This window comes from Sturnus vulgaris, chromosome 3 (assembly GCF_052056855.1).
Source record: "Sturnus vulgaris isolate bStuVul1 chromosome 3, bStuVul1.hap1, whole genome shotgun sequence".
In the NCBI taxonomy this organism is placed as follows: domain Eukaryota; kingdom Metazoa; phylum Chordata; class Aves; order Passeriformes; family Sturnidae; genus Sturnus; species Sturnus vulgaris.
The window spans coordinates 15,042,183-15,069,146 of record NC_142245.1 but is presented as its reverse complement, the minus strand read 5'-3'; the positions used below and the strand labels follow the sequence as shown (position 1 = coordinate 15,069,146).

At 36.8% G+C, this 26,964-nt stretch overlaps 1 protein-coding gene across 22 annotated transcripts in view; it reads right to left on the bottom strand.

Moving 5' to 3' along the window:
* Positions 1–26,964, bottom strand: part of NRXN1 (neurexin 1) — a 671,565-nt gene that overhangs the window by 382,967 nt on the left and 261,634 nt on the right. For 13 of the 22 annotated variants that reach the window (XM_088161001.1, XM_088161002.1, XM_088161013.1 and 10 more), the window contains 4 exons: positions 21,131–21,569; positions 11,549–11,932; positions 3,701–3,904; positions 1,465–1,491 (listed from right to left, as the gene is read on the bottom strand). In XM_088161001.1, coding sequence (XP_088017127.1) covers positions 1,465–1,491; positions 3,701–3,904; positions 11,549–11,932; positions 21,131–21,569 — 1,054 coding nt within the window. The remainder of the gene's footprint in view (positions 1–1,464; positions 1,492–3,700; positions 3,905–11,548; positions 11,933–21,130; positions 21,570–26,964) is intronic. The other 9 variants (XM_088161007.1, XM_088161011.1, XM_088161016.1 and 6 more) reach the window with 1 other exon arrangement.

The following is a 26,964-nucleotide window of genomic DNA, read 5'->3' as shown; positions in this document are numbered from 1 at the left end:
CTAGGAAAAAAAAGGAATTTACCAGCAGCAGGCAGTCTTATTACAATTCTGCCCAAAAACCTGCTTATCTTACACTTGTTTTTGTTTTTTTGGTTTTTTTTTAATAATTGAGATTTCATTAGGAGAAAAGAATAGTGTCCTGTGGCAGATCAAGAAAATGCTTCTGAGATTTTTCATGATTTTATGTATTTTAGCCAGTGGAAACAGGAAATATTTGTGCTTATAAGTGAGAAATTTTTATTTTTTATTATTTTCTTTTTAATATGAGGATGACATCTTAATGCCTTGGGGATTACAAGCATTTCCTTTATTGTATTAAAGTCTCTCTGAATTTAAGAAAAGTTTAAATTAAACACTTGCCTCAAGAAATTTTTCTGGTTTTTAATAAAAATGCTGTATTTTTGTCATGTAAAAATTATTAATTGAAAAATCTATTAGCAAATGACACATTAAGAATAACTTCAGATCCTTGTTTTTCTTTATGGGTTATTAAGGAATGTTATGTTAATATATTTCAACTCTTACCAACTACAAATTAAACCTGTGCAGTTTGTTGTTTAGCTTTTTTTCCCCTATTTTCATGAAGCCAGTCCTCTGGCCTGCAAAACCTGTTAGGAAGGCAAACAAAAAAACCCCCAAAACTCAAATCTACCATACTTACTATCAATAATTTTGTTGACACCATTCAGGAATTCCATAGACTCAAAATAAAATCACAGTCCTTTTTCTCCTTTCAGAATATAGCCTCTTAATCCAAATAATATCAGAGAAGTTAAAATTTAGTCCATTCATCTGGCAAATGTTTCCCTCTGTTTCATAAACATGCATATCACAGAGAAAAATTGTTCAATTCAAGGATTTTAAACATAATTAGAGTGTAAAAAATCATCATAGAAATACGGTAGTTCTCAGACTTAATAATGTCCTTATTGCAGTGCATCACATTTCCATAAATCAAAGATTTAGCAAAACCAAACTGTGCTATAACCAGCCAGTAAATAAAGGTAATTGTCTAGGGGGATTGCAAAATAGAAATTTTTGTGGTAAAAAGTATTATGTTCCAACAGTCTAACCACGAGTTGAAGGTAAAATGTCAGGAAAATTAGAAGGAGGACATGGGGAAAAATGTGTAACAGCTTATCAGAAATGCTGGTTCAAAAAATCCATGGCTACTTTAAATAAAATAGCCTATCCAGAATAATAAAGTACTACAGGCACCATTTCCTCTAGGCTTGTTTACAACCTGTAGGATGCTTCCTTTTTAATAGTAAATGTTATGTCCCATGGGAAGGACAAAAAACAAGTGCTAAAGTATATGATGACTTTTTACACAATGATAATTAATCATCACATTTCATTAATAAATTATCAAATGCTTGCAAGCTGTCCACAATCTTTGTCATTCTAGTTTGCATATTTTATAATGGTGGAATAACATTTTAAAAAGTTTGAATAGGCACTTACTGGAATTACAGTTAATCCTGATACAGTCTAGATGGGGAAGAATAGATGAAAAATGAAAATTTATCCTTCAAGGTAATAGCTGCAGACATCCAATAAAATCACAGTCCACCCTTCCGGGGACAGACACATGCAAATATGGCCACTCCATATCATCAGTCTTTACATACGGTTATAACCCAGATATACTGCGATAAGTCTTTACCAATAGAAACGACAAATAGGGTAAAAATGGCCAATTTCAAACAAAGCTACATGGTGACAAATCTAAGTGAAAAGTCAGGATTAAAAGTCAAAGATGCTTAACTGAGGCAGGCTGCAACTTTCTCCCCATCTGTGAAAGAACAGGTAATTTCTCTCAGTGCAATTAGAAAGTGCTCCGTCACAATGGGTCATAGAGCAGGCCAGGCCACAATCAGACACCTTGGACAACTCGTGGATAGTATAACCTCAAAGGCTCATCTTCAAAAGCTAAGGATTGACACACAGAGCTCATCACCCAGGCCCAGAAATAAGGGGTTGTAGGTTTACATATCCTTAATGTCTAGATTTTAGAAATGAACAGTGACTACTTTAAAGGTATAATAATATGTAGAAAAAAAATCATGTATTTATAAACACTCATTAGAAAATGAAGAGAACCCTTTCTATTTTAAGATTATTTTCTTTCCTGACTAAAAAAAATAAATAAATAAAAAAGAGAGAAAAAAAAAGGAGTGTCAGAGGGAGGAACAATATTGTTAGGGCATGGATTTATTAACTTTTTATTGACTTTCATGAACTATAGAAGTAGGCAGAGGGTGGTATTTTGTATGTAAAGTGAATAACCTGATCTGTGCATGATCCTCTGCCAGGCTACCTGCATTCATTTATTACTTAAAAAAAAAAAAATCAAAAACAAAAGCAAAAACCAAACCCTACACTGCGCTACTTGGTTTGTACACTTACTTCTGGTTTACACCTTTGAGGAACATGTATACCATCAAACCTAGATTTTGTTTCCATATAGCTGAGTTTGTCATGTGTCGTCAACCGCATCAGAAAAGTGGTTGCAAACAGCCGAGGAGCAGCACCTGCACAGCCCCTTTAGAGAAAGCGCTCAGAGCCTGCCGCCCGCGCAGAGGGGACAGGCAGGGAAGGGTCACCTGCCACACCCCGGGCTCCTCCTTCTCCCTCCTCACCGCTAAACACCGGGACAGCTTTTCAGGGAGCGACACTTCGAGGAAGTGGAGGGTCAGGTGGTTATTGTCTTACCCTCCACACTCAACACCTGTGCTTTCTAAATCTGTGACTAAGCAATAAAACACTTCTTTCCCTTTAAAAATAGCATCCCCCTGAACGGGGATAGCTGCATGGGACATGCATTTTCCTGAGCATACTCCTGTCCTGTTTCACGTCCTGACTTGGACTTATTCATAAGCGGGGCAGAAGTGCTTTTATTTCTTTATTTACTTTTTTTTTTTTAAACTAGAGAAAACCATAACCTGACATTTTGTCCATCACATTTTAAACAAGGAAACCAATTTTCTTTCTTTCTTTTTTTTAAATTTTTTCTGTAAAAGGGCTTGTGCCTCCTGTGTTCACAAGGCTGTTTGCTGAGGGCCGCAGTCTTTGGGCATTGAAGGGTTGTGTTATCGTTCGATACTACAAAAACACCACTACAGAATTGTTTAAAAAAGAGGAGATGGATTTAATATAGATTTGACATCTAAAAAAAGGAGACCAAGAAATCCATCAGTGGGATTATCTAACTGCAACATTTTCAGGGTTAAAACCAAAAAGTCTTTGATATATTTGCATGCCATAGACTAATTGGTGGGGTGGAAGTAAGACTGAGTTGACCTACATATATGTTGTTTCTGCTCGCACATTGAAATTGTGGAATTGCTATTCTGAAGAAATTGTGGAGAGAGACCAATCTTCCACAATTGAAAAAAAAAAAAATTAGGCAAAAAATACCACTGATGAACTTGTCTTCTTTTTTAGAATACACAACAGTACAAAAATATTGTGATGAGTAATGTTAAGACTAAACAAAGAGTACAAAAATGCAAAAGAAAACAAAATAAATTGTAATAATGGCCGTGTATGTGTGCACGTATGCAAATGCCGCATTGATGTGTGTTTATACGTCATTTCAGTTTACTTTTAATGTTAAAACAGGCTGTTTCATAAATGTTTGCAAGCAAAAAGAAAAATGTAAAGAAAATGTTATTTTCTTGGAGGAAGAGGTTGTTACCTAGGTTGACCGTTAGCTTAACTCGTCCTGCATCCAGCTCTAACCGAAGGGTATCTGCAGATTCCCTGGAAGTTGTCGCCATTAAAATGCCATAAGCTCGCTGAGACCTGAACCTTAAAGAAACGTCTTCGGCCTCTGTGTGCATCACAACAGGAAGCTGTATTTTCATAAACATACTTCCATCATAGCTTAAAATTGTTGCCTCTGGAAATACAAAGGAGAAAATCAGTTGTTAAAGGATTATGCTCTGTCTGCTGAAACTCCTTAAAGGTAAGATGGTAAATATATATTCAGTCAGCATGACACAGAAAAAGTACGTATTACTTTTCATTATTATTGCTAGGAGCCGCAAGGGAAGTCAGATTTGGGGGTTTTGTTAGGGTTTGTTTTGATTTATTTTAAGTGGCATATCATGGTGCTTTTTAAAGCAACTAAATTGTTCTTAATGACCCAGCCAGTCATGCGTGCATCTTCAACAAGATCAGTAAAATCTCCTGTAAGGCAATGCTTGAAAGACCAGGCCTGTACAGCTCAAAATAGGTCAAATCAGTGAAAGATATTCAGGTAACATTAACAGCATAACAAAAGCCCATGCCTGACTGTCATTCCCCTAGATAACCACCTTAGGATGCTTCATGTATAAACCTATTTGCATTGCTACAACTATGGGTTGCAATTGTCATAAAGTGAGCAAAAATCTCCTGAAATGCGTGACTATCCCCAGCATAGTTTGGATGTGGCACAGGCTGTTCCATGACTACAAAAAGCATGGTATGGACTCAAAAATGCTTATATGAACACTACGACAGCCTCAGCAAGAAGACTGAGACTGGAATTGGCATATTGAGGGTAACATCTTAAAACCCCCAAGATGAGCAAAGAACTGTCACTTTCAGACATTGCAGGAAACCCTCCTGGCCAGAGGCTCTGGCGCAGAGCAATCACAGTCTGTTACACCCCAGAGCAACCAGTCACAAGCCTTCTTTTTCCAGCTTCCAGGCTGGTATCAAGAAAGGTAGCAAAGAGACTGCATTTCTGCTCACAGGGAGGCATTGCAGTTCCTAGAAAGCAAAGAAAACACATTTCTGAAAGGTACCAGTATGTCCTTTTTGGCAGAACAATCAAACGTTGTGGGCAAAGAACACCTATGGGAAGCTTCTCTAGGCTTAAATTTGCTTCAGTGTAACGGAGCCACTTCCCTAAAAGTTCATTGTGGTGTCAACATGCAATCATATTTTCAAGGACTAATACTACTGATACTGTGCTAAGTAAGTATCACAACTGTTTGCCAAAATTGTTCCCATAGCATATCTCGTATGCTGCTAAAGGCAGATAAGCTCTTCAAGACTTCCAGCCTACACGACCCAGGAAGGACAAAATGTTCTACAAATTCTGTAACAGGCAAAAATGATAGATGATATTTTCACTAAAACAATCAGAAAATGACTGGGGTTAGGAGGAACTGCAATGATCACCCAGTTCCACCCATGTCCCCTGCCATGGGCAGGGGCACCTCCCACTAGCCCAGGTTGCTCCAAGCCCTGTCCAACCTGGCCTTGAACCTTCCAGGGCTGGGGCATCCACAGCTTCTCTGGGAAACCTTGTAAAGAATTCTTCTCCTCTGTAAAGAACTTTACATTCCCCCAATACATATTTGGAGAAAACAGCCTGATGTTGGGAAAAAAAGTGGTTACTGAGACTGCTGTCAAAGCCCTTAGATGTAACAGGTTAGAAGAATTACAGGTTTGATGATTTCTGACTATGCAGGTAATCATGTTTTCAGCATATTTTAAATCAAAAATTGTTCTGTGAAGTAGATTAAATACTGGCAACAATTTGAAAAGTGATTTCTAGTCAGACTTTTCAGTGAAAGGTGATGTGCTTTTTGACAGTTTGGTGCTTTTATTTGTTAGTTTGGGGGTTGGGTTTTTGTGAGTTTCCTTGTTTGTTTATTATTTTTTGGGGGGAAGTCAGAAAGTTGGGGCATTAAATTCCTTCCTATATCTAGCTGTCTAATCCATGCATAAAAATCTCCCAAGATTTTTATCGAGGTAAACTTAATTTAGGTAAAGATTTTCAGGAAAAACCCTTAAGTTACATGAGAATATAACAGGAAAAAAAAGGTATTTCGTATTGTCTATAAAAATCCACCACATTAATAGTACTCAGGGTTTTCATATACAGAGCAAGCCCAAGATTCATCAATGCTAGAGGTCTCTTGGTAACAAATTTTCTTAGGATAATGTAAAAAAGAGCTGTCAGAATCAGCACTGCTACTGTTTGCCAACTTTCCTGTAATTTTTCAAGGGTTTTTTTTGAAAATTGCAGAAAAAGGAGAGAAGGAACTTAATTGGAGACTTAATTTGATTGGAGATAGCCTGTGAGTAACACCATGGTGAGCAGACCTGATGTGTTTAGATACTTAATCCTCCTCAGCCACACTGTGCCAGTATTTTGGGAACAGATGTTCCAAGAGCAGACCAAAGAACAGAAGATCAAATGACTTAAAAGCTCTGGGCAACGAGGAAGCTCCCTTATGTCAACTAGCTCCTTTTAATATGTCAATCTGTCTTTTCCAAGGCACAGGCTTTCTAAATGTGAAAGTATCATGGGGGAGAAAAAAAGGGAAAAAACTCAAAAAAACCCCAACAACAAAACAAAACAAAACAAGCCCAAACCAAGCAAAACCAAAACCAGAAACAAAACAAGCCAAAAATGCAAAGGAAAATGGAAAACAACAAACAAGCCAAAAGCTAACGAAAGAAAGCAACCCCCAAAAACCCAAACAAACAAAGCAGAACCAAGCACAAAACTGGCAGGAATGGATTGCTAATTTACAAGGCCTGGTCAGTAAGAAGGGAACCTGAATGACAAGAGGCACCAGTTACACAAACCTTGAAGGAACAATTCAGCTACAAAATATGTATTCATTTTTGCCCCTCCTCCCCCCTCCCCTTTTTTTTTTTTTTTGCTTTTGACCAGCTAATTCCAAGGAGGTGTCTCATGTTTAAATGAAATCTACACTGGTAAATATTCTCATGTAAGTGTTGGCAAAATCTCTTTTTTTTTAAATTACTAGGTCAAATAGTAAGAGACTATAAGTTTTGCTCAGGATATGATATTAATTTAAAGGAGGAAGGAAAAGAGTAATAGTTTTACTACCAGTTGTCTGTTGGAATCATAGTGCTGAAAAGAAAAAAACAGCTTAAAATCCTTACAAAATAATCACTGAAAATTTTTCTCTTTTTTTTTTTTTTTTTTTTTTTTTTGTGGCAGCAGATAAGTGCATGCAGTAGAGTCATTAAGAAATAAAAGGCATTATATAATACAGAGATTTATATAAAAATGTTTTATACATTCATTTCTGGACAGTTTTATAAACCTGACAATTCAAACTTTTCCTGCTCCTGTAGTAAAAAACAAACAACCAAAATACACAAATGAGCCAAACTGCAAAACAGTCCCACTGAAGGATTCAGTTGCCCTCTCAATTTCTTTTTCTTCAATTCGTTTCTTATCAAAATCTTCGCAGCTAGAGAGTCTTATTTCCTACACACACACTGCCTCAATTATCTCCATGTCTAAGCCCAAGGATGCACAGATCAGTACTGACATGAGAGGAGATTCAGGACCTTAATTTCCACTTGAGCTGGAATTACCTAAATTGCTCAAGAGACTGAGGCACCAACTCTTCTGGAAACTTTCCTACATCTGCTCCTACCCTCAGAAATGCTGAACTGGATATTTTTGGAGTAAAGTAGAATTTCCTGAATAGATGCTATTCTTCAATTCACAGCTTATTTAAATTAAAGTGAAACAAGTATGGACTAGGCGTTTGAATTTCAGGGTTCTTTCTCATAAGCTTTGGAGTCAAGTTGGATTTGTTTTAAAAACATGATTCTTGGTGAGTACAAAGGTCTATTGCACATATTTTAATAAATAAAGCAGGATCTTGTTTTCTCTGGACCTCTTGTGGTGCCTGTGAAGTCCCAAAGACATAATTATTAATTTTTTCCCACTTTTTCAGTTTCAGTGTGTCTGCAATAATATGAGGACTGTATTGCATCCCACAGAGCCATTTTAAAAGTATAAAATCACCCTCTGTGTCTGCTGTCACTAAAATCCCCCCCCAAACTTTGCCAGAAATGACAGACTGTAAGTCCAGAGTCATGACAGGATATGTATGAGCAATCTGGATCATCAATATTCAAGTACTCAGGTTTCCTCTCTGATCCTGTTTTATTTACCAGCACAAGTAGAACATCGTGCCCAGAAAATGCTCCCTGGTACATATGATTTTACTCCAAGAAATTGTGTGAATATTCAAATATATTGGCTGCTACTGAGTCAAATTTGAACTTTTTGTTGTCTTCCCAGTGTTTTGTATTTTCTTCATGGCATCTTCTTCAATCCACCTGGCCCAAAGCTGAAGTCTTGGAGATTTACAGGGAACATTTCCATCAATCTGATAGAAGCAATTATCTTTATGCAATTATTTACAGGATAATATGTAAATAGAGGCTGAAATTATTCCTCCCAATTCCTATACTGGTATTATTTCAGGACTGAGGTCCTAAGCCACACTGTAAATTTGTTACAACTTTAACACATAGGACCAATCAGTTAATTTAAGACAGTGATGGAATTAGTATAATATTTAGAACACCTGATTCTTCATGCCATCTATCCTCATATAACCTCTATTATGCTTAATTTAAAATTTTAAAGCATGCAGGCATAACACAAGGAATGAAAGTTACATTTCTTTAATGTGTATATGTGTATGTAGGAGTCTGTGCATGCCCAATATGGACATCTACACACACTCTACTTTAAACAGATTTTCTCTTCAGAAACATCACCTTCATTAACCTTTGTTTGCATGCTTACTTTTTCTTATCCCTGTTTGATGATTTTACTATTGTTCCTGGCCATCCAGTCAAAAGAATACACCTGCAAAAGGCTTTGCCAAGAGGCAGGCAGTCACTCTGTGATCCTCAAAGTACGAGAGATACCAAATTATATTGCTGTGACATCTGTCCATCCATCTGCTAGAGTTTCCATAATCTACTAAAGCCAATCTACAGATTATGCTGATGTTTAACCTCACTGAAAATCAAGAATAAAATCAAGTATAACTTGCAACAGGATAACATGGATGTGGATATAAACATTAATGTATATATATATATATAATTTTAAGTATACAAATTAAAATAAGCCACAGTGGTGTTCCAGGGCTTTGGTGCACTAATGAGCTGAAATTGTTTCAGGTTCTGTACACTAAACATCCATCTATGGATATCAGCACTTCTATTTCAGGGGAAATAATATGAAAAATAATTTAAAAAATAAATGGTAATAAAAGGTAGCTCCACGCTTTTTTTTTTTTTTTTAACTGAAGATACATTAACTCTTAATGTTAAATATTCTAGTTGTTTAATCTCCAGTATTTTATCCTAAAGCTTTATTTTCTTTGTGAAATTGTATTGTTTGATGAAATGAGCGTGTTCGCCTTTTATTTAAACTAGTTGGAACAACTGTAAATGTGCTGCTTATATCAGCAAATACAAAAGTTTATCGGTTCCTACACATGGCTGGTAGTTATAATAACTTTGTGTGGTAGGATGCCAACACGACGCTTTCAGAATCCCAAAAGCTATAATCTTATTAATGCATGGCCACTTGGGATATGAATATTACTGAGAAGACTTCTCCTTTCAGTGCAGTTCCCTCTGGAGAGGGAAACCCAAGAGCAGGAAATGATCTCACGCTGCTGGAGTGCCACACATATTTCTGTTGGACAAGAACCAAATGCTGTGGTGGAGGAGCCAACACCACCACTCCAGTACCACCATTCCCACCACGGGAATGCACTGGGAAAGTGAAACCTTAAGCTGGACAATGCCTGAAAACAAGGCATGGGAAATAAAAGGCAAAGGTTTCTTTATAAAACATCACCGCCTGTCCAATGTATCTATGGGAAGTTGCTGTGACGAAGCCTGCTTTCAGTTCTTTGCAGATCTGCATGTGTTTATGTCTCTAAGGCACATGTTTCCTGGCTTTTCAGTGGAAATAAAAAAAAATGCAAATCCGCTTTTTGCCTGAGCCGCTGTGTAATTGGAGAGTTTGGCCACAGGGTGGTACACCAGCCATGTCGAACCGAGGGCTGCGGGGAAACATCAGGCGGCTCCGTTATCCCTCTGCCGGCTCCGCTCCATCAGGAACAGCAGGCTGGAGAGCTCGGAACAGCTGGCCGCCAGCCAAAGGCATAAAGAGTCAAAACATAAGACAGAGAAACCCCGCTGAAGAATCTGAGAATCTACTTGCAAATGCTGATAACATGGAGGTATCCATACTACATAACTGCACATATCTACTGACACACAACTTAAAACATTCCTTGGGGTTTTTACTTCTAAAGAATATATTTTCGTTTCATCTCACTCGAAAAATTAATCAAACTAGATGAAAAGAACTTCATTTTCAGTCAATAAACTTTAAGTTTAGATGTCAGGTTGAAGACAAATCTGAAGAAAATATTGTGTCAACTGTGAGATGAAAAAATACAACTCCTGGCGTTGAAACACTTTCTATTCCAATAAGAATAAAAATAAAAACCTAAGCTATAAAAAACTTTATTTTTATCATTTAACTACTTACATTAAAGTCCTTTATTAGCACACTGCAATTTTACATAAATTACAGGGTTTTCTATCTATTAAGTAACCTCAACATCTGCCTTCCTTGCCACTATCCATCTTTTCAATTAAATAAATGGAGTTGATCCACTTCACTGCTACCTTTTCTAGGTAAGAGGAATACTCAGAGATTTTAGATAACTACAGACAGTTTCCTCGGGGGTACTGGGATCTTTTCAAAGAGTGATAAGTAATTTTTCCTACTGACTCTTCTGCTTTGACTCACGGGTGAAGTTCTGGCCGTGGATTTAAGTGATACTGTGAAATTCAAAAGTAAATTTAATTATATACTAATATTGACATAAATAGGCAGAGAACAAGACTTCAGTTTGGAACTGGAATGTGACAATTTAGCTCATGCCTTAAGATTTTAGCCTTTATATTTTTCAAATTCTGTGCTGCATTAGTGCATAACTCTAAACTTCATATAAAGTGTTAACTACTCTTCACACTTTGGTCAGATAAAACAATCCCTCTGGGCCTGGAACCCAAGGGCACCCTTCAGCATCAGGTATAAACAAAAGTGAATTGGGGGAGAGCAAACTGGGGGAATATGACTTCATTACCTGAAGCTGCAATTGGAGGATTAACCCTGATATACGTAAATGGACAAAACTTACAACTGTCTGAAAAATTCGTGACCATTGTCCATCTTGGGTGTAGCTGCTGGCAGGCTTTTGACTGTCCAAGGTGTATCTATTGAAGGCCATTAACAAGTACCCACTTTATTCCCTTAACTTCTTCCAGCCTTTGTTCTAGGTAGCCACTCCAAGGCATCATAGCAATGCAATATTTAAAATTGCTTTCACAAAGCTTTTCAGAACTCAGCAATGTATGATGAGACACAAAAGGAGGCATTTTCTAGAAGATATTCAGCAGTCTGACTCTCTGTCATAGCTACCTAATTCTTCTTCATGCATCTTAGAGCCTCCCCTGAGATCTTTCCTCTAGAATTACTGCCCTGAGTCTAGAGCAGGGCTCCACCTCACATCAAGTGAAATCAAGGATGCTTTTTTTGCCTCAGGACAGTTAATGTTAGTTTACCATTTTAAACCATTGTATAGGATTTTATTTATTTTATGATTGTGCTTTCAATTTTTTTTTTAAATATATAAAAGTAGAAGTGCAGACATCTCATGGAACCTACCTCTTTCACACGATCTGCCAAGGTACCCCGTGCCAGAGCAATCACACACATATCTGTTCCACCCATCCCTGCACACACCATTGTTTTTACAGGGGTTGCTAAGGCAAGGTTTTGCAGTTTCTCTTGAGCATGAGGGTTTTACTCCAGCTGTGCTTTGAATTTCAGCCATCTGTCGAATATCTTTGCTTTGACCATCAATAAATAAATCTCTAATGCAGCCGACATATCCATAATTGAGGAGTGCTGTCCACACTTCTGTTGGGAAAACCAGGCCTGCTTTATTTTCTGGTAAACCTCCAAGATACAAGTCATCATCCAAGTCAAGGATTTCACTTTCCCCTGGTGCAGTATACGGAGTACGTAACGTGTTCACGGATATCGTCCCTGTAAAGACAATAAAATGAGTGATTTTCAAGATATTTGGTTTTAGTACTGCTTTTTTTACTCATTCATCTACATGTCACATTAGCTCCTGGCAAACAGCTGTAAGTGAAGTAGAGGTATTTTATTTGTACAGCTATAAACTCATAGATACACTTCAGTATTTCAATTGCAATGTAGTCAGGAAGTTAATGATCTAAAAAACCTTTATGCACAGCACTGCATGAGCACAATATGAAAAATCCCAGTAAAAATCACCTTACTGATCTCATAGGTACAGGAAGAATGCAGTTCAGAGTAATTTTCAGAAATATCCTCATTGTGCAACAACAACAAAAATATCTTCTCTCCCTCATATGCATTTCACAACCTTAAGGCCAGGGTTTCGTGGATAGGTTGAAGCCTGGGAGGCAAATCTGAGTCTTTGGTTTGGGCCCAAAGACAGTATTTTAAAATACTCTCACCAATTCCAGTGGGCTTTGGATAAAATTTTAAGTGCTGAAGGAAAATGCTCTCATCAGTTGCAAGGCAGGCAATCATTAAGAAGGAAGTGATGTGGTCCTGGAGGGAAAAATCAATGCCTCTGACACTTATCTCAAAATGTGTGCATGTTGCAATGAGAGGGAGAGAAGATGCATGCGGACCTTCAGGAAACCAGAAATATCTTTTCCATTTTAGTCTAAAAATTTAATAAACAAAATTTAACCTAAAATAGAGTTCTCTTTATGAAGTGTCTGAACAAAGAAAATGTAATCATCAGCAAAAAACCTTTTTTTGGTGGTACTTTGTTTAAAATAATGAGGTATGCAACACTTATAATTTGAATAAGCAGAAAAACAAATTTAGAACATACAGTCACAGAGCATACTTATGCCAACCAATTTTAGTTTTATATCTATGTAAAATCACTTGGAAAAAAAATCTTCATGTAGCTCTTCACAAAAGTGATTCCTTATCACTCTACATGGGTACAAAAAGCAAACAAAATATAAATCAAAATACTATATAGGTCACAAAATTATTATAATGACCAGTCATATCATGCAGCACAATGTTATCTGCTGGGCATAACATCAAACCTGTATTAGTGATGACACGACATTGAAGTACTGCATTTACCATGATGGATTTAGCATACATATAAATATAAAGTGAACATGATTCACCATCTCCACTGTTAGCCTGAAACAGATTCTAGAAGATAACACTGATTACCAAAAATGCTTCCACTGTGGTGGGAGTTGTGCATAGGAAGAAATTCACACTTTACATAGCATACATACTAAAATGTGAGTTTTAAGCAAACAAAGGCAGGTCAGAAAAAGATCATTCTCTTACTTGGTTGCAGCCTAAAATTTAAGCCTCTCTTTTATTAATGGACTCCTGTAGAAGCTATCTTTTTTTCTGTTCTTTTGTTGGTTCAGTAACTTCAACAATATTGACAGAATGAATATAATTTGGATTCTTAGTAAAAGCTGTTTGGGATAAAGGTCTCAGGAGGTCCAACTCCCGTATGAGACTTGAGTCATATGGATTTTAGAAGGGCTGGATACCACAAACAGTCTCCCTACTATCAGAAGAAGACTGACAAGATAAAGCAAAGGTTTGCATAGCATTTTTGCATCTTTATAAGCACATTTATAGAGTGAGGATGTGGTCAGTTCCCTTTTATGTATTATGAGATATATTTTCTGTGTCAGTTGAATAATCACATAGATGCGAAAGTGAACTTCCAAGAAAGTAAGTAAGAAATAGGCATGCTGAAACAAGATACCTTTTCTTCCAAACTTACATCTATTTAAAACTCATAAGACAACTATAAAAATTTGTTGTTGCTTCTCAGCTTCTAGAAGCAGAACTTGGCACTCATATGGAATGCTCACTATAGGTTTGACCTTAGGCATGCAAGCATAAACATTTTGAGATTTGATTTGATTAACCAGCTGCATCAAACAAGGACACCTGTGGATGACCTGTCAAACCAAGAGAGACTTTTCAGAGAGCATCCTACAGTATCAGGAAGGATGGCTAACAGGCAACAGATCTTTTCATCTTTAAAAACATTAGAGACACTGTAAATATAAATTGCACTTGTCCTCACACTGTTTCTTAGTGCTATTGTTGCTTGCTGCCATCTGTTGATGTACAGGCTAATTTAGGACCAAACACTCCAAACCCATGTTCAGGCAGCACCCACTTGTGCACCCACACAAGTTAACTCAGCTGCAGCCTCCAACAGCAAGCTCCAACATGTGAACAGTGCTGCTTTCTGCTGGACAAAGACATTTACATTTTCAAGACATTAACAAAGAATCCTAGAACTCCTTCCCTATTAAAAAATAAAAATCTACTACGTCTTGGTCACTTTCAGCTCACAGAAAAAGACAGATAAATCTCTGCTAGTACAGCTGCTACTCTTTGTTCCAAGTGGAAGCTCTGCAAGCACAGAAGGCTTAGGAAGGTGAATGATAAGGGAAACTGGTGACTGTGAATTATAGTAAAGTGATAGATTGAAGCAGGAAATTTTTCTTCTCTCTGTCATAAAGGATTACCCTGAAGAGAGCTTAAGTATTATTTTGAATAGATGACAATAGCTTCTTAAAGAAATGAACTTTTTTACCTTCCCAAGTAAAAGAAATGAAACCCCATCAAATACTTTGTGTGAGAAATCTTCTGAAGCCTTACTGCAATCATGGCATCTAATGACTATGGGTAGAAAAACATGACAGGCAACCACACAGCCATCACTGCTAGTGATATCCAAATTACCTTTTACGTATCTCTAACAGACAATACCAACTTTACTCACTAATTGCTTTGTAAGTGCAGATGAAAAATCCAAGTAACATAAGGGAATATAAAAATAATCCAAAATACAGTAAAAAACACAAAGCCTTTTAAGAATCCTACAACAAAATGCAGAACTCAAGTTCACAGAACAGAGGCCTACAGAAAATAAACAATGGTTCCATTAGCATCTTCGGATTCACAGTGCACCCAGAGCTGAGGCAGAGGTAGCACATGCTGTTTCATCTTGGTGAGGTTTGGGGGGATTTATTTTCGTTTGTTTTTGGGGTTTTTTTGTTTGTTTTTGTTGTTATTGTTTTTTGGGGTTTTTTTGTGGTTTTTTTTGTGTTTCTTTGGTTTGGTTGAGGTTTTTTTTTTTTTTGGTTGGTTGGTTGGTTGGGTTTTTTGTGGTTTTTTGTTGTTTTGGGGGGGGCTGGTGTTTTTTTGTTTGGTTGTTTGGTTGTGTTTTTTTAAAGCCTGTTACCTTTCTTGAGAGAAACTTTCTGAGTTCTGCTGAAAACGTCTCAAGTTGGACCTCATAACAACGGCAGAAGCTACCACAGAAATTGGGGACTGTGGTGCACACCTCCTTTGATAGACTTCAATTCTACTTTGTCTGGGAATTATGGGCAGATTAAAATGAATTGTTTTTGTCGAATCATCAATGTGCCTCCAATCCATTCAGATATTTCTGCTCATGGATGTGAAGGGACATCACTTTCCATAGAGGAAGAAAGAGAAGCGAATGGAGCATGCAAAAGTCTTATGCAGCCAGCACAAAAGGGTTAATAAATTTCCCTGTAAAGATACTGTAATGTCATTCTCAAGATAGAATTGTCAAATTTTACAGAAGGAAAGAATGGGACATATGTTGTTTAACTGAATAACCTAGAGACAACAGATATGAAGAGGAGGCAGCCGATTCAGAAGAGCACTGGATGCTCAAGGAAAACTATAACTTTAAATTGTAACATCTCTGGAGTAAGTACCATCCTTAAACTTCCAACTTTTCATAACAGCACCCAGTACCAGATAAGTAGTGAAATGGCTTTTTCTTTGAAAAGAGCCTTAATGCCTTCCAGGAAACAAGCAGCTTCCATGCAAAGTTTCTTAAGACTCAAAGTATTTTTGTAAATTTTTTGTATTTCTGTCAGAATAAGAAAGCAATGGAAGAATGCTGACAGCATGTGCTTTGTCCTGCCTGAAAGAAGTAAAAGGGAATGACAAAGACAAGAAGGCGTGGGGTGACTTATTTGTTCTGAGAATTCATGATCTAGCTTCAGATTCTAAAAACAAGTAGCATTTCTTATCTCCAGAAATTACACATAAATTTAAGTGTCCTGTAATGACCCGTAGCTGCTTTGATTCTGCAGTATTTCACCTGAGATCACAGTGCAATTTAACATTCAGAAACTTTTTTCTGGATTGGAAAATGAGTTTGAGAAAAACTAATGAAATTATGGTTTTCAGCAAGAATTATTGACTTAAAGGATAACTGATTAGTGAGAAGTCCTTCAAAGGACAAGTCAACAATGTAAGTCAACAATAACACACATGTGAGCAAAATGGGAAATATATTAGGGATTACAGAGAAGCCTATTGTACCACTTGGCTGAGTGTTGGTTAATTTTTATCTTGGACTCTGAGAAAGATGCAGATCAGCCAAGAAAGCTGCAGATAATTGAAAGAATATTCCTTAAAATGCAATATAAACCCATTCTCCCAAGTATGAAAATGAATAACATCTGTTGAAATAGGAACATGTAAATCTGGCTGTTCTTAAAAGGTTAAAAAGATGTGGGAAGTAATATGTAGAAGAGTACATGTGGAAAAAAAAAAGAACCTGCAACAACAACACATGTAATGGACATCAACAAAGCACTACTGAACATGGGATGTTGATTATGGTTAAGCTCTAATTACATCTTCAGAAAAGGTTTCTGGTATTTAAGCTGAAACTAACTTTAGTTCAAAATTTCAGTGACTCAGCCCTTAAGTGCTACCTACATATGAATAGATGCTGATACATTCTGCTTTATGCTGCCCTGCACAATTAGAAGTTGACAAGAAGAGTAAGTTCCCTCCCTGATTTCACTATGTAATGGTGTAATTGCTTTATGAAGGATGAATGATGGTTTAGCAAAAAACAATTTGCATGGTTATCCTTGCATATGGCAAACAATTTAAAAAAAATTAAAGGATACTTAAGTCTCAGAAAACAGTTATTAAACCTATCCCTACTGTGTTACAAGAAGCACTGTGAGCAAAGACCTTTACAGCTGCTTCTGTAGCTTGGTTGTTTTTTATTTAGTTTGGGTTTGTGTCTTTTTTCCTAATTATTTTTTTCTGCAGAGTTTGCAGTATTGTTAAGAACAGAACAGGCAAACATTTCCCTTAGGTACAATGTAATGATCATATTCCAAACTCTCCAATCATATTCATTATCTTAGCAATTTACTTTTTCCTAAAACTGTGTATAAGAATCATATTTCTAAATCTCATCTCTCTCCTGATCAGTTAAATATGAAGATTTTAATTGCAGGTATTGCAACTGTTCTGATCTCTCTGCTTACCTCACGTGGCCTATTTTAGTTTCTTTTTGTGCCCGTGAAAAACATCTGCTTATTAAGAAAAGTTGAAAAATCAGAGCAAGGTATTCTAAATACATCTTCTGTGCTAAAACACAATTTAATATCTGTGATGAAGACTGCAACTGCAGCATGCAGCCCATGGCCAAGACAGGGCACATAGGAGACAGCTATGAAGCTGTGGTCCTTCCCAGAAATTCAGGATATACAGTTCAGGAATACTGGGAGGAAACTCAGGATACAGCAGCTGGTAGCACTGCTGCACACCTAGCAAGAAAGATGAACCAGAGAATATCTTATATTTCTCTTTACCTAACCCTTAAATGTTAACTAAAGATGGTCTCAGGAACTCTGTCCTGCCAATGATCTTCTTTTTAGGTAAGAAAGCACTCAGAGTAAGTCTTACAGGAAACAGAATGGGATTCTAGGGCAAAAACAAGAATAATAGGTCAAAACTTCTTTCAGCAAAAGGAAATTGAAAGGCACCATTTCTTCCTTCTTCCTTGTATCTCTCAAAATCTGAGGGGACTGACAGAATTACTAGCGAATTGGGCCTGTTTGATTACAATTTAAAAATATTTTCTCGTTTTTTGCATCTCCCTCCCCCTCCACCGCAGTCCTAGACAAGCAAAGGCAAAGTCAATAGTTTAGTGTGGATGCTCACTGTGACTGAGAGTCTGGAAGAGAGCAAAGAATGAGAATTAAATCTAGTACTTGCTGATCCAGCTAATATGAAAGTCAAGGAAATTAGCAAAGCTCCTTGAGAAATGTCACAGCATTCTACTATAGGGAGGGAGCCACTGTGCATTGGATTTGAAGGCTAGGAGCAAAAGGTTACAAGACACCAAACTTAATTTAAAGAAAAAAAGAACTGCACAGTTTATTTGAGCCACTTTTTCATTAACAGAACAATCTGTTCCTTTATGATTGATAGCTAGGGAAATATGCTGTCAATGGCAATGAGAAAGTCTCAGAAAAGCAAATTTTTTATGTACAAGATATATTCATTCGGTTATATAAAAATTCTGAAGGAAAGCTAGAGGAAAGTAATCATATTCATGTGATTCCCAGTGTGTTTGGTCTGGGCTAGAGAAAAGAAACCAAAAAGCATCTTGAAATAGTAAAGTGAATTTTATTCTTCATGGGTAAAACACACCAACATGCATAATGCGACCACGAGGTGGAGGGGGGATGAAATCCTCAGGATAACAAGGAGGGCACACAGCAAACTCACTGCCCTGGACTTGAGAGCAGACTTTGGCCTCCTCAAGGCACTATTGACTGGAGTGCAGTGGGAAATAGCCTTGGAGGGCAGAGGGAATGCCAGAGGGAGGCCAAGGATGCTGGCTGGTATTCAAGGATCACTTTCACCAAGCTCAGTTGCAATGCATCCCAACAAGGAGGCAATCGGGCAAAAATGCCAGCAGGCCTCCATGGATGGATAAGGGGCTGCTGAGCAATCTCAAAGCAAAAAAGGAAGCTTTCAGAAGGTGGAAACAAGGACAGGTGGCTTTGGAGGAGTAGAGTAAAATTGTATAGGGTGATAGGGATGAGGTTAGGGAAGCCAGTGCCCAGTTAGAATCGAGTGTGTCCCCTTCATCCCTTTTTACTATTTCTTTCAATTTCCTTCTATATCACATTTACTGATACATAAAATCCGTATTTTTTACTTTAGCACACAGTCTCGTTTGCATCTTAATTCAGGCAGAGACATCTCTCTAATAATTGTAATAACCAGATCTTACCATCTTTAAGACAAACAAAAGCATTGCAAGTATTATTGGTACTTGTCTTACCATAAACTATTACTGTATGTATTAGAATAACAGGAAAACTTTTATTCTGCTTCAAATTGCAGTTAAAAATCAGTTTGCCAATCCATAAGCCTGTATATTATATTTAGTATTCATGGTAATAGTTCCATGTCTTAGAGTTAATAGGTGTTATGATTAGTTTTCAACACTGGGGGGGGAGGGGGACTTGCATAAATTTCACCTATCTTGATCATAGGCAAATCATCAGATGGATTAATTTTAGTATTTATAATTCTACTCAAAAATTAATGTGCAATTCTGATCACCAAGAAGGTTTTGTTTCCTGAAATCACTCTACGTTCTTGCTGATGTCCACCAACAATTTTAAAGAATTTAAAGTATGCCCAAAACTCTCTGAATGGCACTTGTTAGTCACGTTTTTTGTGAAGCAATGAGAGGGCAGAACTTATCTTCAAATGTAAACAGTTGCTACGCATTTATTTCATTTCTTTATAGATCTGTTGGCTTTGGATGTAAGAATAAACTTTGCTTTCAGCAGTCCCACAGGCATGATTATTACAGGATTTACTGCCTCATATGAATCACTGAAACAGCACTTTAAAAAGTCTGAAATGAAAACTGTAGTATAAATAATATAACTACTGGATATTCAATCTCAATTGAAGATTTTGAGAAGCTGTGTTTTGTTGTTCATGGGGTTGTTTTTTTGGTTTTTTTTTTGTGTTTTTTTTGTTTGTTTTTTGTTTTCTTTTTTGTTTTTTGTTTGTTTGTTTTGTTTTTGTTTGGTTGGGTTTTGCTTACTCTTGTTTGATATGTTTATTTAACCTCAAGAAATGTAAATGAGCTACTGACATATTATAATAAGAAAATCAAAGTCTGTACTATTAGAGTTTGAAGCTGCACTGCCCAGGAATCAAATAATTTGTTTTCATAATCACAGCACAGATCAATTGAATTTGGTCTGATTTTCAGCAGGGATTTGACTGAAATATTTAGTTTAGACCTGCACCTAAGATTTGCTTGATCTGAAATCTGATTTGTATGTAGTAAGAAGTTAAGTCATAAAATAATAACTTTTTGGGGTTAAGTTTCATAAAGAAATTATAAATGCAAACTATGGAAAGGGAGTCACCAGAAGGAAGAAAGTGGGGGAAATTCCACAAAATCCAAAAGAAGTGCAGTTACATTTTTCAATACCCAATTTTAAAATGTACAAAAACTTCAGGTTCAGTACTGATATTAATCAGAAAATCTTCAGGACTGAATTACAGGCTCAGTACATTCCCTGCCCCTTTTCTCTCCAAATCCTGGCATGAAGTACAGGAAAGTCTCTGTAGAAGAGAACTGTCCTTAAGTTGATGTATATTGATTATTTACTTAAGACAAGATATATACTCAAGATGAGTTGAGCTGATACACATTGACGATTTCACTGGATAAATGCACTTTAAGCCATATTATATTTCAGTAGCATGAGGAAGAGTTCATGAATTCTTTATTTTTACCACTTTTCAGTGGGATTTTTTTTGAGTAAACTAATCAAAGAATGTGAATCACACTGGTAGAATGCAGCAAGTCAATTATTTCCATTTCTGCTAGCACATGTTGTTAGTCATTTATTAGTGTATCATTCAAGTACACTGAGATCTGCTGACATGATTGGAAGATCTGTGTTGTTTCTGTGGGGCAGTTATTCCCCATGTCAGAGATTATTTTCAGTAATTCCTTTTCTGCTTTATTTTCATTCTTGAAACTTGCCACTTCAGCTATTTGGTGTAAGCAAGCACAGAGGGAGATTACTGTTGGTTTTTCAAGCACACAACACACTTACTTGCAAGATTAAGAACTTGATTATCCAATAATGTTAACAAAAGATATTTTACTCAGCAAATTATTGTATTCTGGCACCTGAAAGTAATGACTTCTTATATTTTCCTTATTTTTCAGATGATGCCCAACTCTAATTGTGGCAACATCAATATGCACCCAGTGTTCTCTCAAGACAAAACAGAAAAAAACCTTCATTTTGAATGCTAACAAAAGGAACTTACCTGACCGCCCATCCCGCTGAAAATCCACATGGTACCATTCACCATCGTTCACCTTCTTCTGCAAGGCTTTAATTTTTATAGTACCTGATCCCATGTCTAATAGTAGGTAGAGGTGGCCATCAAGCATCTCAATAGCAAAAAAATCAACCTTCACCATCTGTGGATGTTTGGCATCTTTTTGGTGCCTTGGTTTCCCATGACTGAAAAGAATCAGGCCATTTGGCTCAGTTGTACGAAAGTCAAATGATATTGAGCCTGTTTTCTTGGCATTCCACTTTGGCAGAGAGATGAAAGACTCTGGTGTTTCAAATGTGATTGGATCTAAGGTTGCAACATTCTCACATTTAAATGCTACAACCCCATGAATCTTCATTTTAGGATCCCCTTGCTTGGCAAGTCGAGACAGCTCCAACCTGACATCGTTATTTTTATATACAACCTGCAAGCAAAGCAGAGAAATTACTCAGAGAAACCTGACCATTTTAAACAGACATAATCCTGAATAGGCACATTATTTAGAGGATAATGATGATAATATATGAATATGATAATTTACATACAAACAAGATGAAATAAGTATTTTATTGACTAATGATTTAATAGTTGTTTTCATTAAACCAAACAAAGTTGCTCTAAAAATATCCCTGGAGTTAATTCTAACAATCTGAAAGAATCTACACATAATTTATACTATGAGTTGCAAATTAGCTTGTGTGGCCTTGATTACTTAAAAGCTTCCTCTGCACAGCCATTTTGCTATTATAAAGTAGTATTAGATTTCTTCTTCCTCTAAACCCTTTGTTACTGTCTTAAATCTTCTGTTCATGTACAGAAAATATACCAAGGTCAGACGCTTCATAATTAACATATTTTCAGTTTGTCCTTGGGGCTGAGGAGTAGTAGCATTCGTGGAATTCATGAGACTATATAAGATAGGCAAACTAATATAATAGCAGATCAAAATAGGCAAAACCAGGAAAACCTTTGAGCCCATTCAATTTGATTAAAAAAACCCAACTTACGTATTTTCCCTGACTGAAGACTTTTCTGATAAAAATGAAAGACGATATTAGTTTTAAATCCAATTGACCTCTGCAACAAATATTCTTGCTTCAAATCACATTTTAACTTGGTCCAAGAAGCCTGTCATGATCCAACCATTTCCCAGGGTTGTAATGTTTATTAGTGTTTTCTCAAATTGCTGCTCTTTCCGAGTTATCCATAATAGAAGAGCTGCTGAAATGAGCTCCTCAATACCAAAGGCGTGCATAAGTGTTTTGTCAATACTTTTAATTGTTCGATAAATTATACACTCAAGCTAAAATACCACTGAAGGGCTGAATAAAAAACCATAGTGACAGAAGCTAAAACTTTCTTTGCTGTTTCTAAGGTTAAGCCCTACATTAAAAAGCAATTTGGAGAAAAAGCAACAGCTCAGCAAAACCAAACACTTTGTGCTGAGGCTTCTTCATCTACAGATCTGCACCATTCAGGGCTAGATCATGTCTGGCCCTGATCCAGTGTTCCAATTATGTAGTGTAGTTTGGAGCTGTTCTGGGGACCCATCACTGGGTCACATTTTACGTCCCTATAGGGGGTTAGAAAGTGCTTACTGAATACTTAGGATAGAGCCCTGGATTAATTTCCTCTGAGACCTAGTTTGAACACACATGAAGCCCACTCTGGCACCCAGTAAGAGGAAAACACAGCAGATGAACTGCAGAGCTGTGCTACTATTAGAAATCAAAGCACTAGCACTTAAACAATCTAAAATGGCATACCCCACAAATATAGTTGCTATTGAAAAATGATGTTTAAAGATAAAAGAAAAGAAAATGATTGATAGAGTGACATTTTTTTAGTAAGAATTGTGTTCATTCCAATTATATTATTATCCACAATGCAAATTTCATCATAAGACTTGTCAGAGCTATTCTACTATAATAAAATGTATCCTAAAAGTTAATAAATAAGCCTATTTCTTCATTTTATTTCAGAATTGAGTACAAGTAGTGTTGTTCCCATGAGAGCTGTGTCTCCAAAGACAACAGATAAACCTTACCATGGATTGCTGACAGCAGAAATGGTACTCTGCTACAGAGACAATGTGTTCTTCAACTGAACACATCACAAGTGAATAGAATTGGACTAAACTGTAATCTTAGATAGTAAGGCTCCATATTTCCATTTATCAAATACATTCACAAGACCTGAGATTTCACAGACTGTGTAAAGGAGTTGGGAAACAAGCACTTGCAAGTGACCTCTCTTTGGGGTGGCTTTCTGTCTTTAAAATGAAGAGGAGGAAGCCAGGAACCCGGGAGGTTACTTAGAGATATCTGGTCTCGTGAAGCAATGACCACTTTCTGTGACAAGAGGGATCTTGAATAGCTCCTTCTTCATTTGAAGATGTTACAGGGGCAACCTTTCTAGATTAGACTGAAAAGCATTAAACACTGCCAGTGGATGCAATAAATAAAAACGGAGCAAATGGTCTCTTATTAGAGCTAAACCCTGCTTGACAATGAAAGTAAATATGGCTACAAAGAACATGAGAAAATATTCTTAAATTGACTGCTAAACAAGAGCAGGTTCCAGGACAAGGCAAATAAATGTAAAAAGAGAATTTATTGTTTATGGACAAATGAAACTGTCCAATCTTAATGAAACTGGTTGACTGAATATTACAATTAGGAATTAATAGCTATGTTAAAAAACTCAGCAGACTAAAGGAAAGCTAGGTTTTCCTTGAAGTCTAAAACAGCTTAGTATGATCTGAAATGATTTTCCAACTCAGAAATAATAATTTCTAATAAATATGGTTTAAGAACATAATGGACAAAGTGAAATGGTTTTCTCAATAACTTGTCACCAGCTGTTCAATTAATTTAATAAACAATATATGAGGGAAACGTTGCTAGAACACTTTAGTAACAGTGACAAATATTATCAATTTTATGTCACCAATATTAAAACATTCTTGGAATCCCTAAATATTTTAAATTACAATTTTGTGCTTCCATATTCCACAGCTGAAACTTCATAGCTACTGAGGAGAAATGACTGCATTTTATTACATACATTGTAGGGAAACTTGAATTAATCCTATATCTAAGTTTGAGAGTGCATATGTTCTAAGTTTTAGAATGTGCTTATGTTCATTTACTTTTACTAAATGGAAAATTTGGAGCTGAATTATCGTGGATAATTAGTAATAAAACAGGAATGTATGAACCATCGCTGAAAAGACCTGTAAACTATTAACTGAACACAGCTTGCATTTGGGAGGCTGTTTTCTGGTGTTATGCTGAGATTCTTACCTCTCTCCCTAGCCATGAAAAATGTACTCAGCCATCAGTGAAGCACAGCAAAAAGGAGAAAAGCAGTACTTTCACAGAAATTAGTTGTCATTAAATTTTGGGAAAACCACTGAACAGTAAGGAATAATTCTGAGAGTAATATCTGCTTTATAACTCATGAAGGTACATGCTTCAAAAACAACAGCCTCTAGGGTACAAATAACATACTGATTTATCCATTGATTTTGCCTTTTAATTTTTTCTTTTGCTTCTGGGTGCATAAGGACAAACATGCTTTTAATAGGGCTTATATTATCTGCTATTTCCATCTGAGGCACACAGCATATAACTTTAACTCGGTACATACTCCCTCCTTTAGGGACATGGATCCACAGTTAGTCAAATGATGGGAATTTGGAATGGAGAAATATTGGAGTCACATTCCCCTTTACTCCCACACAAGCCACCAGTCAGTATCCTGGCATCCATTGGGTTGGCCCTGGCTTTTAGCTTGCTCTTGCACTCACTTTCATACCTGAGCAACAATCTGTTTCCTGCACATGAAACTACCAGCCCTCAGGGAATTGTATCATGCCATTAAGAGCACCATGAATTTGTCTTGTGTTCATTTTGTTCTTTCCTGTTAAGATCAAATTAGTTTCAAGACCTCAGTCTTTAAAATATATAATTACCTTGTTCTTGGAAACTGCAAAAGGTCACTTAAACTCCCAAGAAAAATGGAGCAGTTAGCAATTCCCCACATAATTTGCAACCAAGCTATCCAATGTGAGGAATAAATTTAGTTTCTAAGAGAGACAGAGCAGAACATTTTACAATCAAGATAAAGGCTTCCTTTGCTATCATCTAGGCCAACCACATGCTGGGTAACTTGCAATATCACAGGGCTGTGTCTTAACAAATAAGTCCAGCTTTGAGACAGCAATTATTACCTTACTCTCTTTAATGTGGTCTGTGGTAATCTTGGAGCACAAGCTAAATTAGTTCATGTTTCCCAAAGATATATCATATATAGGTTTTTTGGGTTTTTTTTGCAAGCCAGAGCACTACTACACAATGAACTCCAGAAGTGTAAAGAGGTATAAATCTATGAATAACCCTGAGAAAAGGTGAAGGAAAAGAGAAGGAATTCATACTAGGGATGCATCCTAAATATGTAACTGTTTAATTAGCAAATTGATGAGTCAAGAAATTTTTATTCTAAATTCTAAAAAAAAATAAACATATCTCTATCCATTCTTTCTACTGACCCTATCCTAAGAGATTTAGAACCATGAAAGGTGTGAAAGAATCCAGATTGCAAGACTATTTTCAATTCAAAGCGCAGCCCTTTCTACATCAAACAATATGAATGAAGAAAGGTCATTACCCTTAAATATTTCAAAATACTGACCACCTCTGCCAGCAATAGCTTTTCAATCACTGAGATTAAAAATCCTTTAAATTATTATGAAGCATTTATTTCGAATTACTTTACATTGAAATCAAAGATACTCCTCAGGAAGCTGATCACATCAACTGATTTACAGCATCTAGATTTCCTTGAGTGTAAGTGTAGAAGAAGGGATTACAGACAACCCTGCCCCTGATAAGTCACAGTTGCACTAATTACCAAAGAAGAGGAACAGCCTTGCCCTAAAACGGGTTGCAGCTGTGACTAATAAAGATAAGTGTGATAAAAGGAGTGGGTTGGGTAGTCAAGAGGATCTTGGAGGCACAAGGCATGAAGAAAGAGGACCTTGAGGAGGTAGAGGAGCTCTGAGGAAGAAGGAAGGATCCAGAGATACACAAAGAAGAATGAAACAAGGAGAATTGCTGTTGTGAAAGATCTGCTGTGAGGTCATTCGGAGCCTGCAGTCATAGCCCAGCTAGGTAAAGCCTGTGTGCAGAGTCTGCAAACCAATACTTGCAGTCACAGTCCAGCAGGAAATAGCCGCAGTCAGAGTCTGCAGCTGGACCCTACAGTAGGAGCTTGCTGTAGTCAAAGTCAGGATAGCAAAGTTGTAAAGAAGAATAAACTGGGACCCTTTTCATGTTGTTGAATGAGAGTCTGTGTCTTGGCTTATTTCTACCCCTAATGAGAGGTCTGCTACAACACTGAAAATCAAAGAGAACCCAGGATTTCAGAGCACCTACCATTATCACCTTGCTCCAAACATCTATTTACTTAACTGGGAGATGAGGTAAAATACTTTTCTATTGCAATTCAAATGTAGTCTGAATAAATGGATGATCCCAGTATCAAAACCTGTTCAAAACTAAATTGCATAAATCTTTGTTACCATAAGACAGTGTTATCATACTTCCATATTTCTGTGAAACCTGTATCACCTGTGGCATACAATCACAGTTAATTCTACAGAACAGAGATGAATATTGCACCAAATGGTTCAGGTAGGTGCTGCCAACCTACAGCCTTCCCTTGAAAAGTGGTGTCAGCAGGAGGGAACTTGCTGATGTCAGGAACTGTAACAATGGGACTTATAATAAGGGAAGCCTGAGGCAATTTTTTCAGCT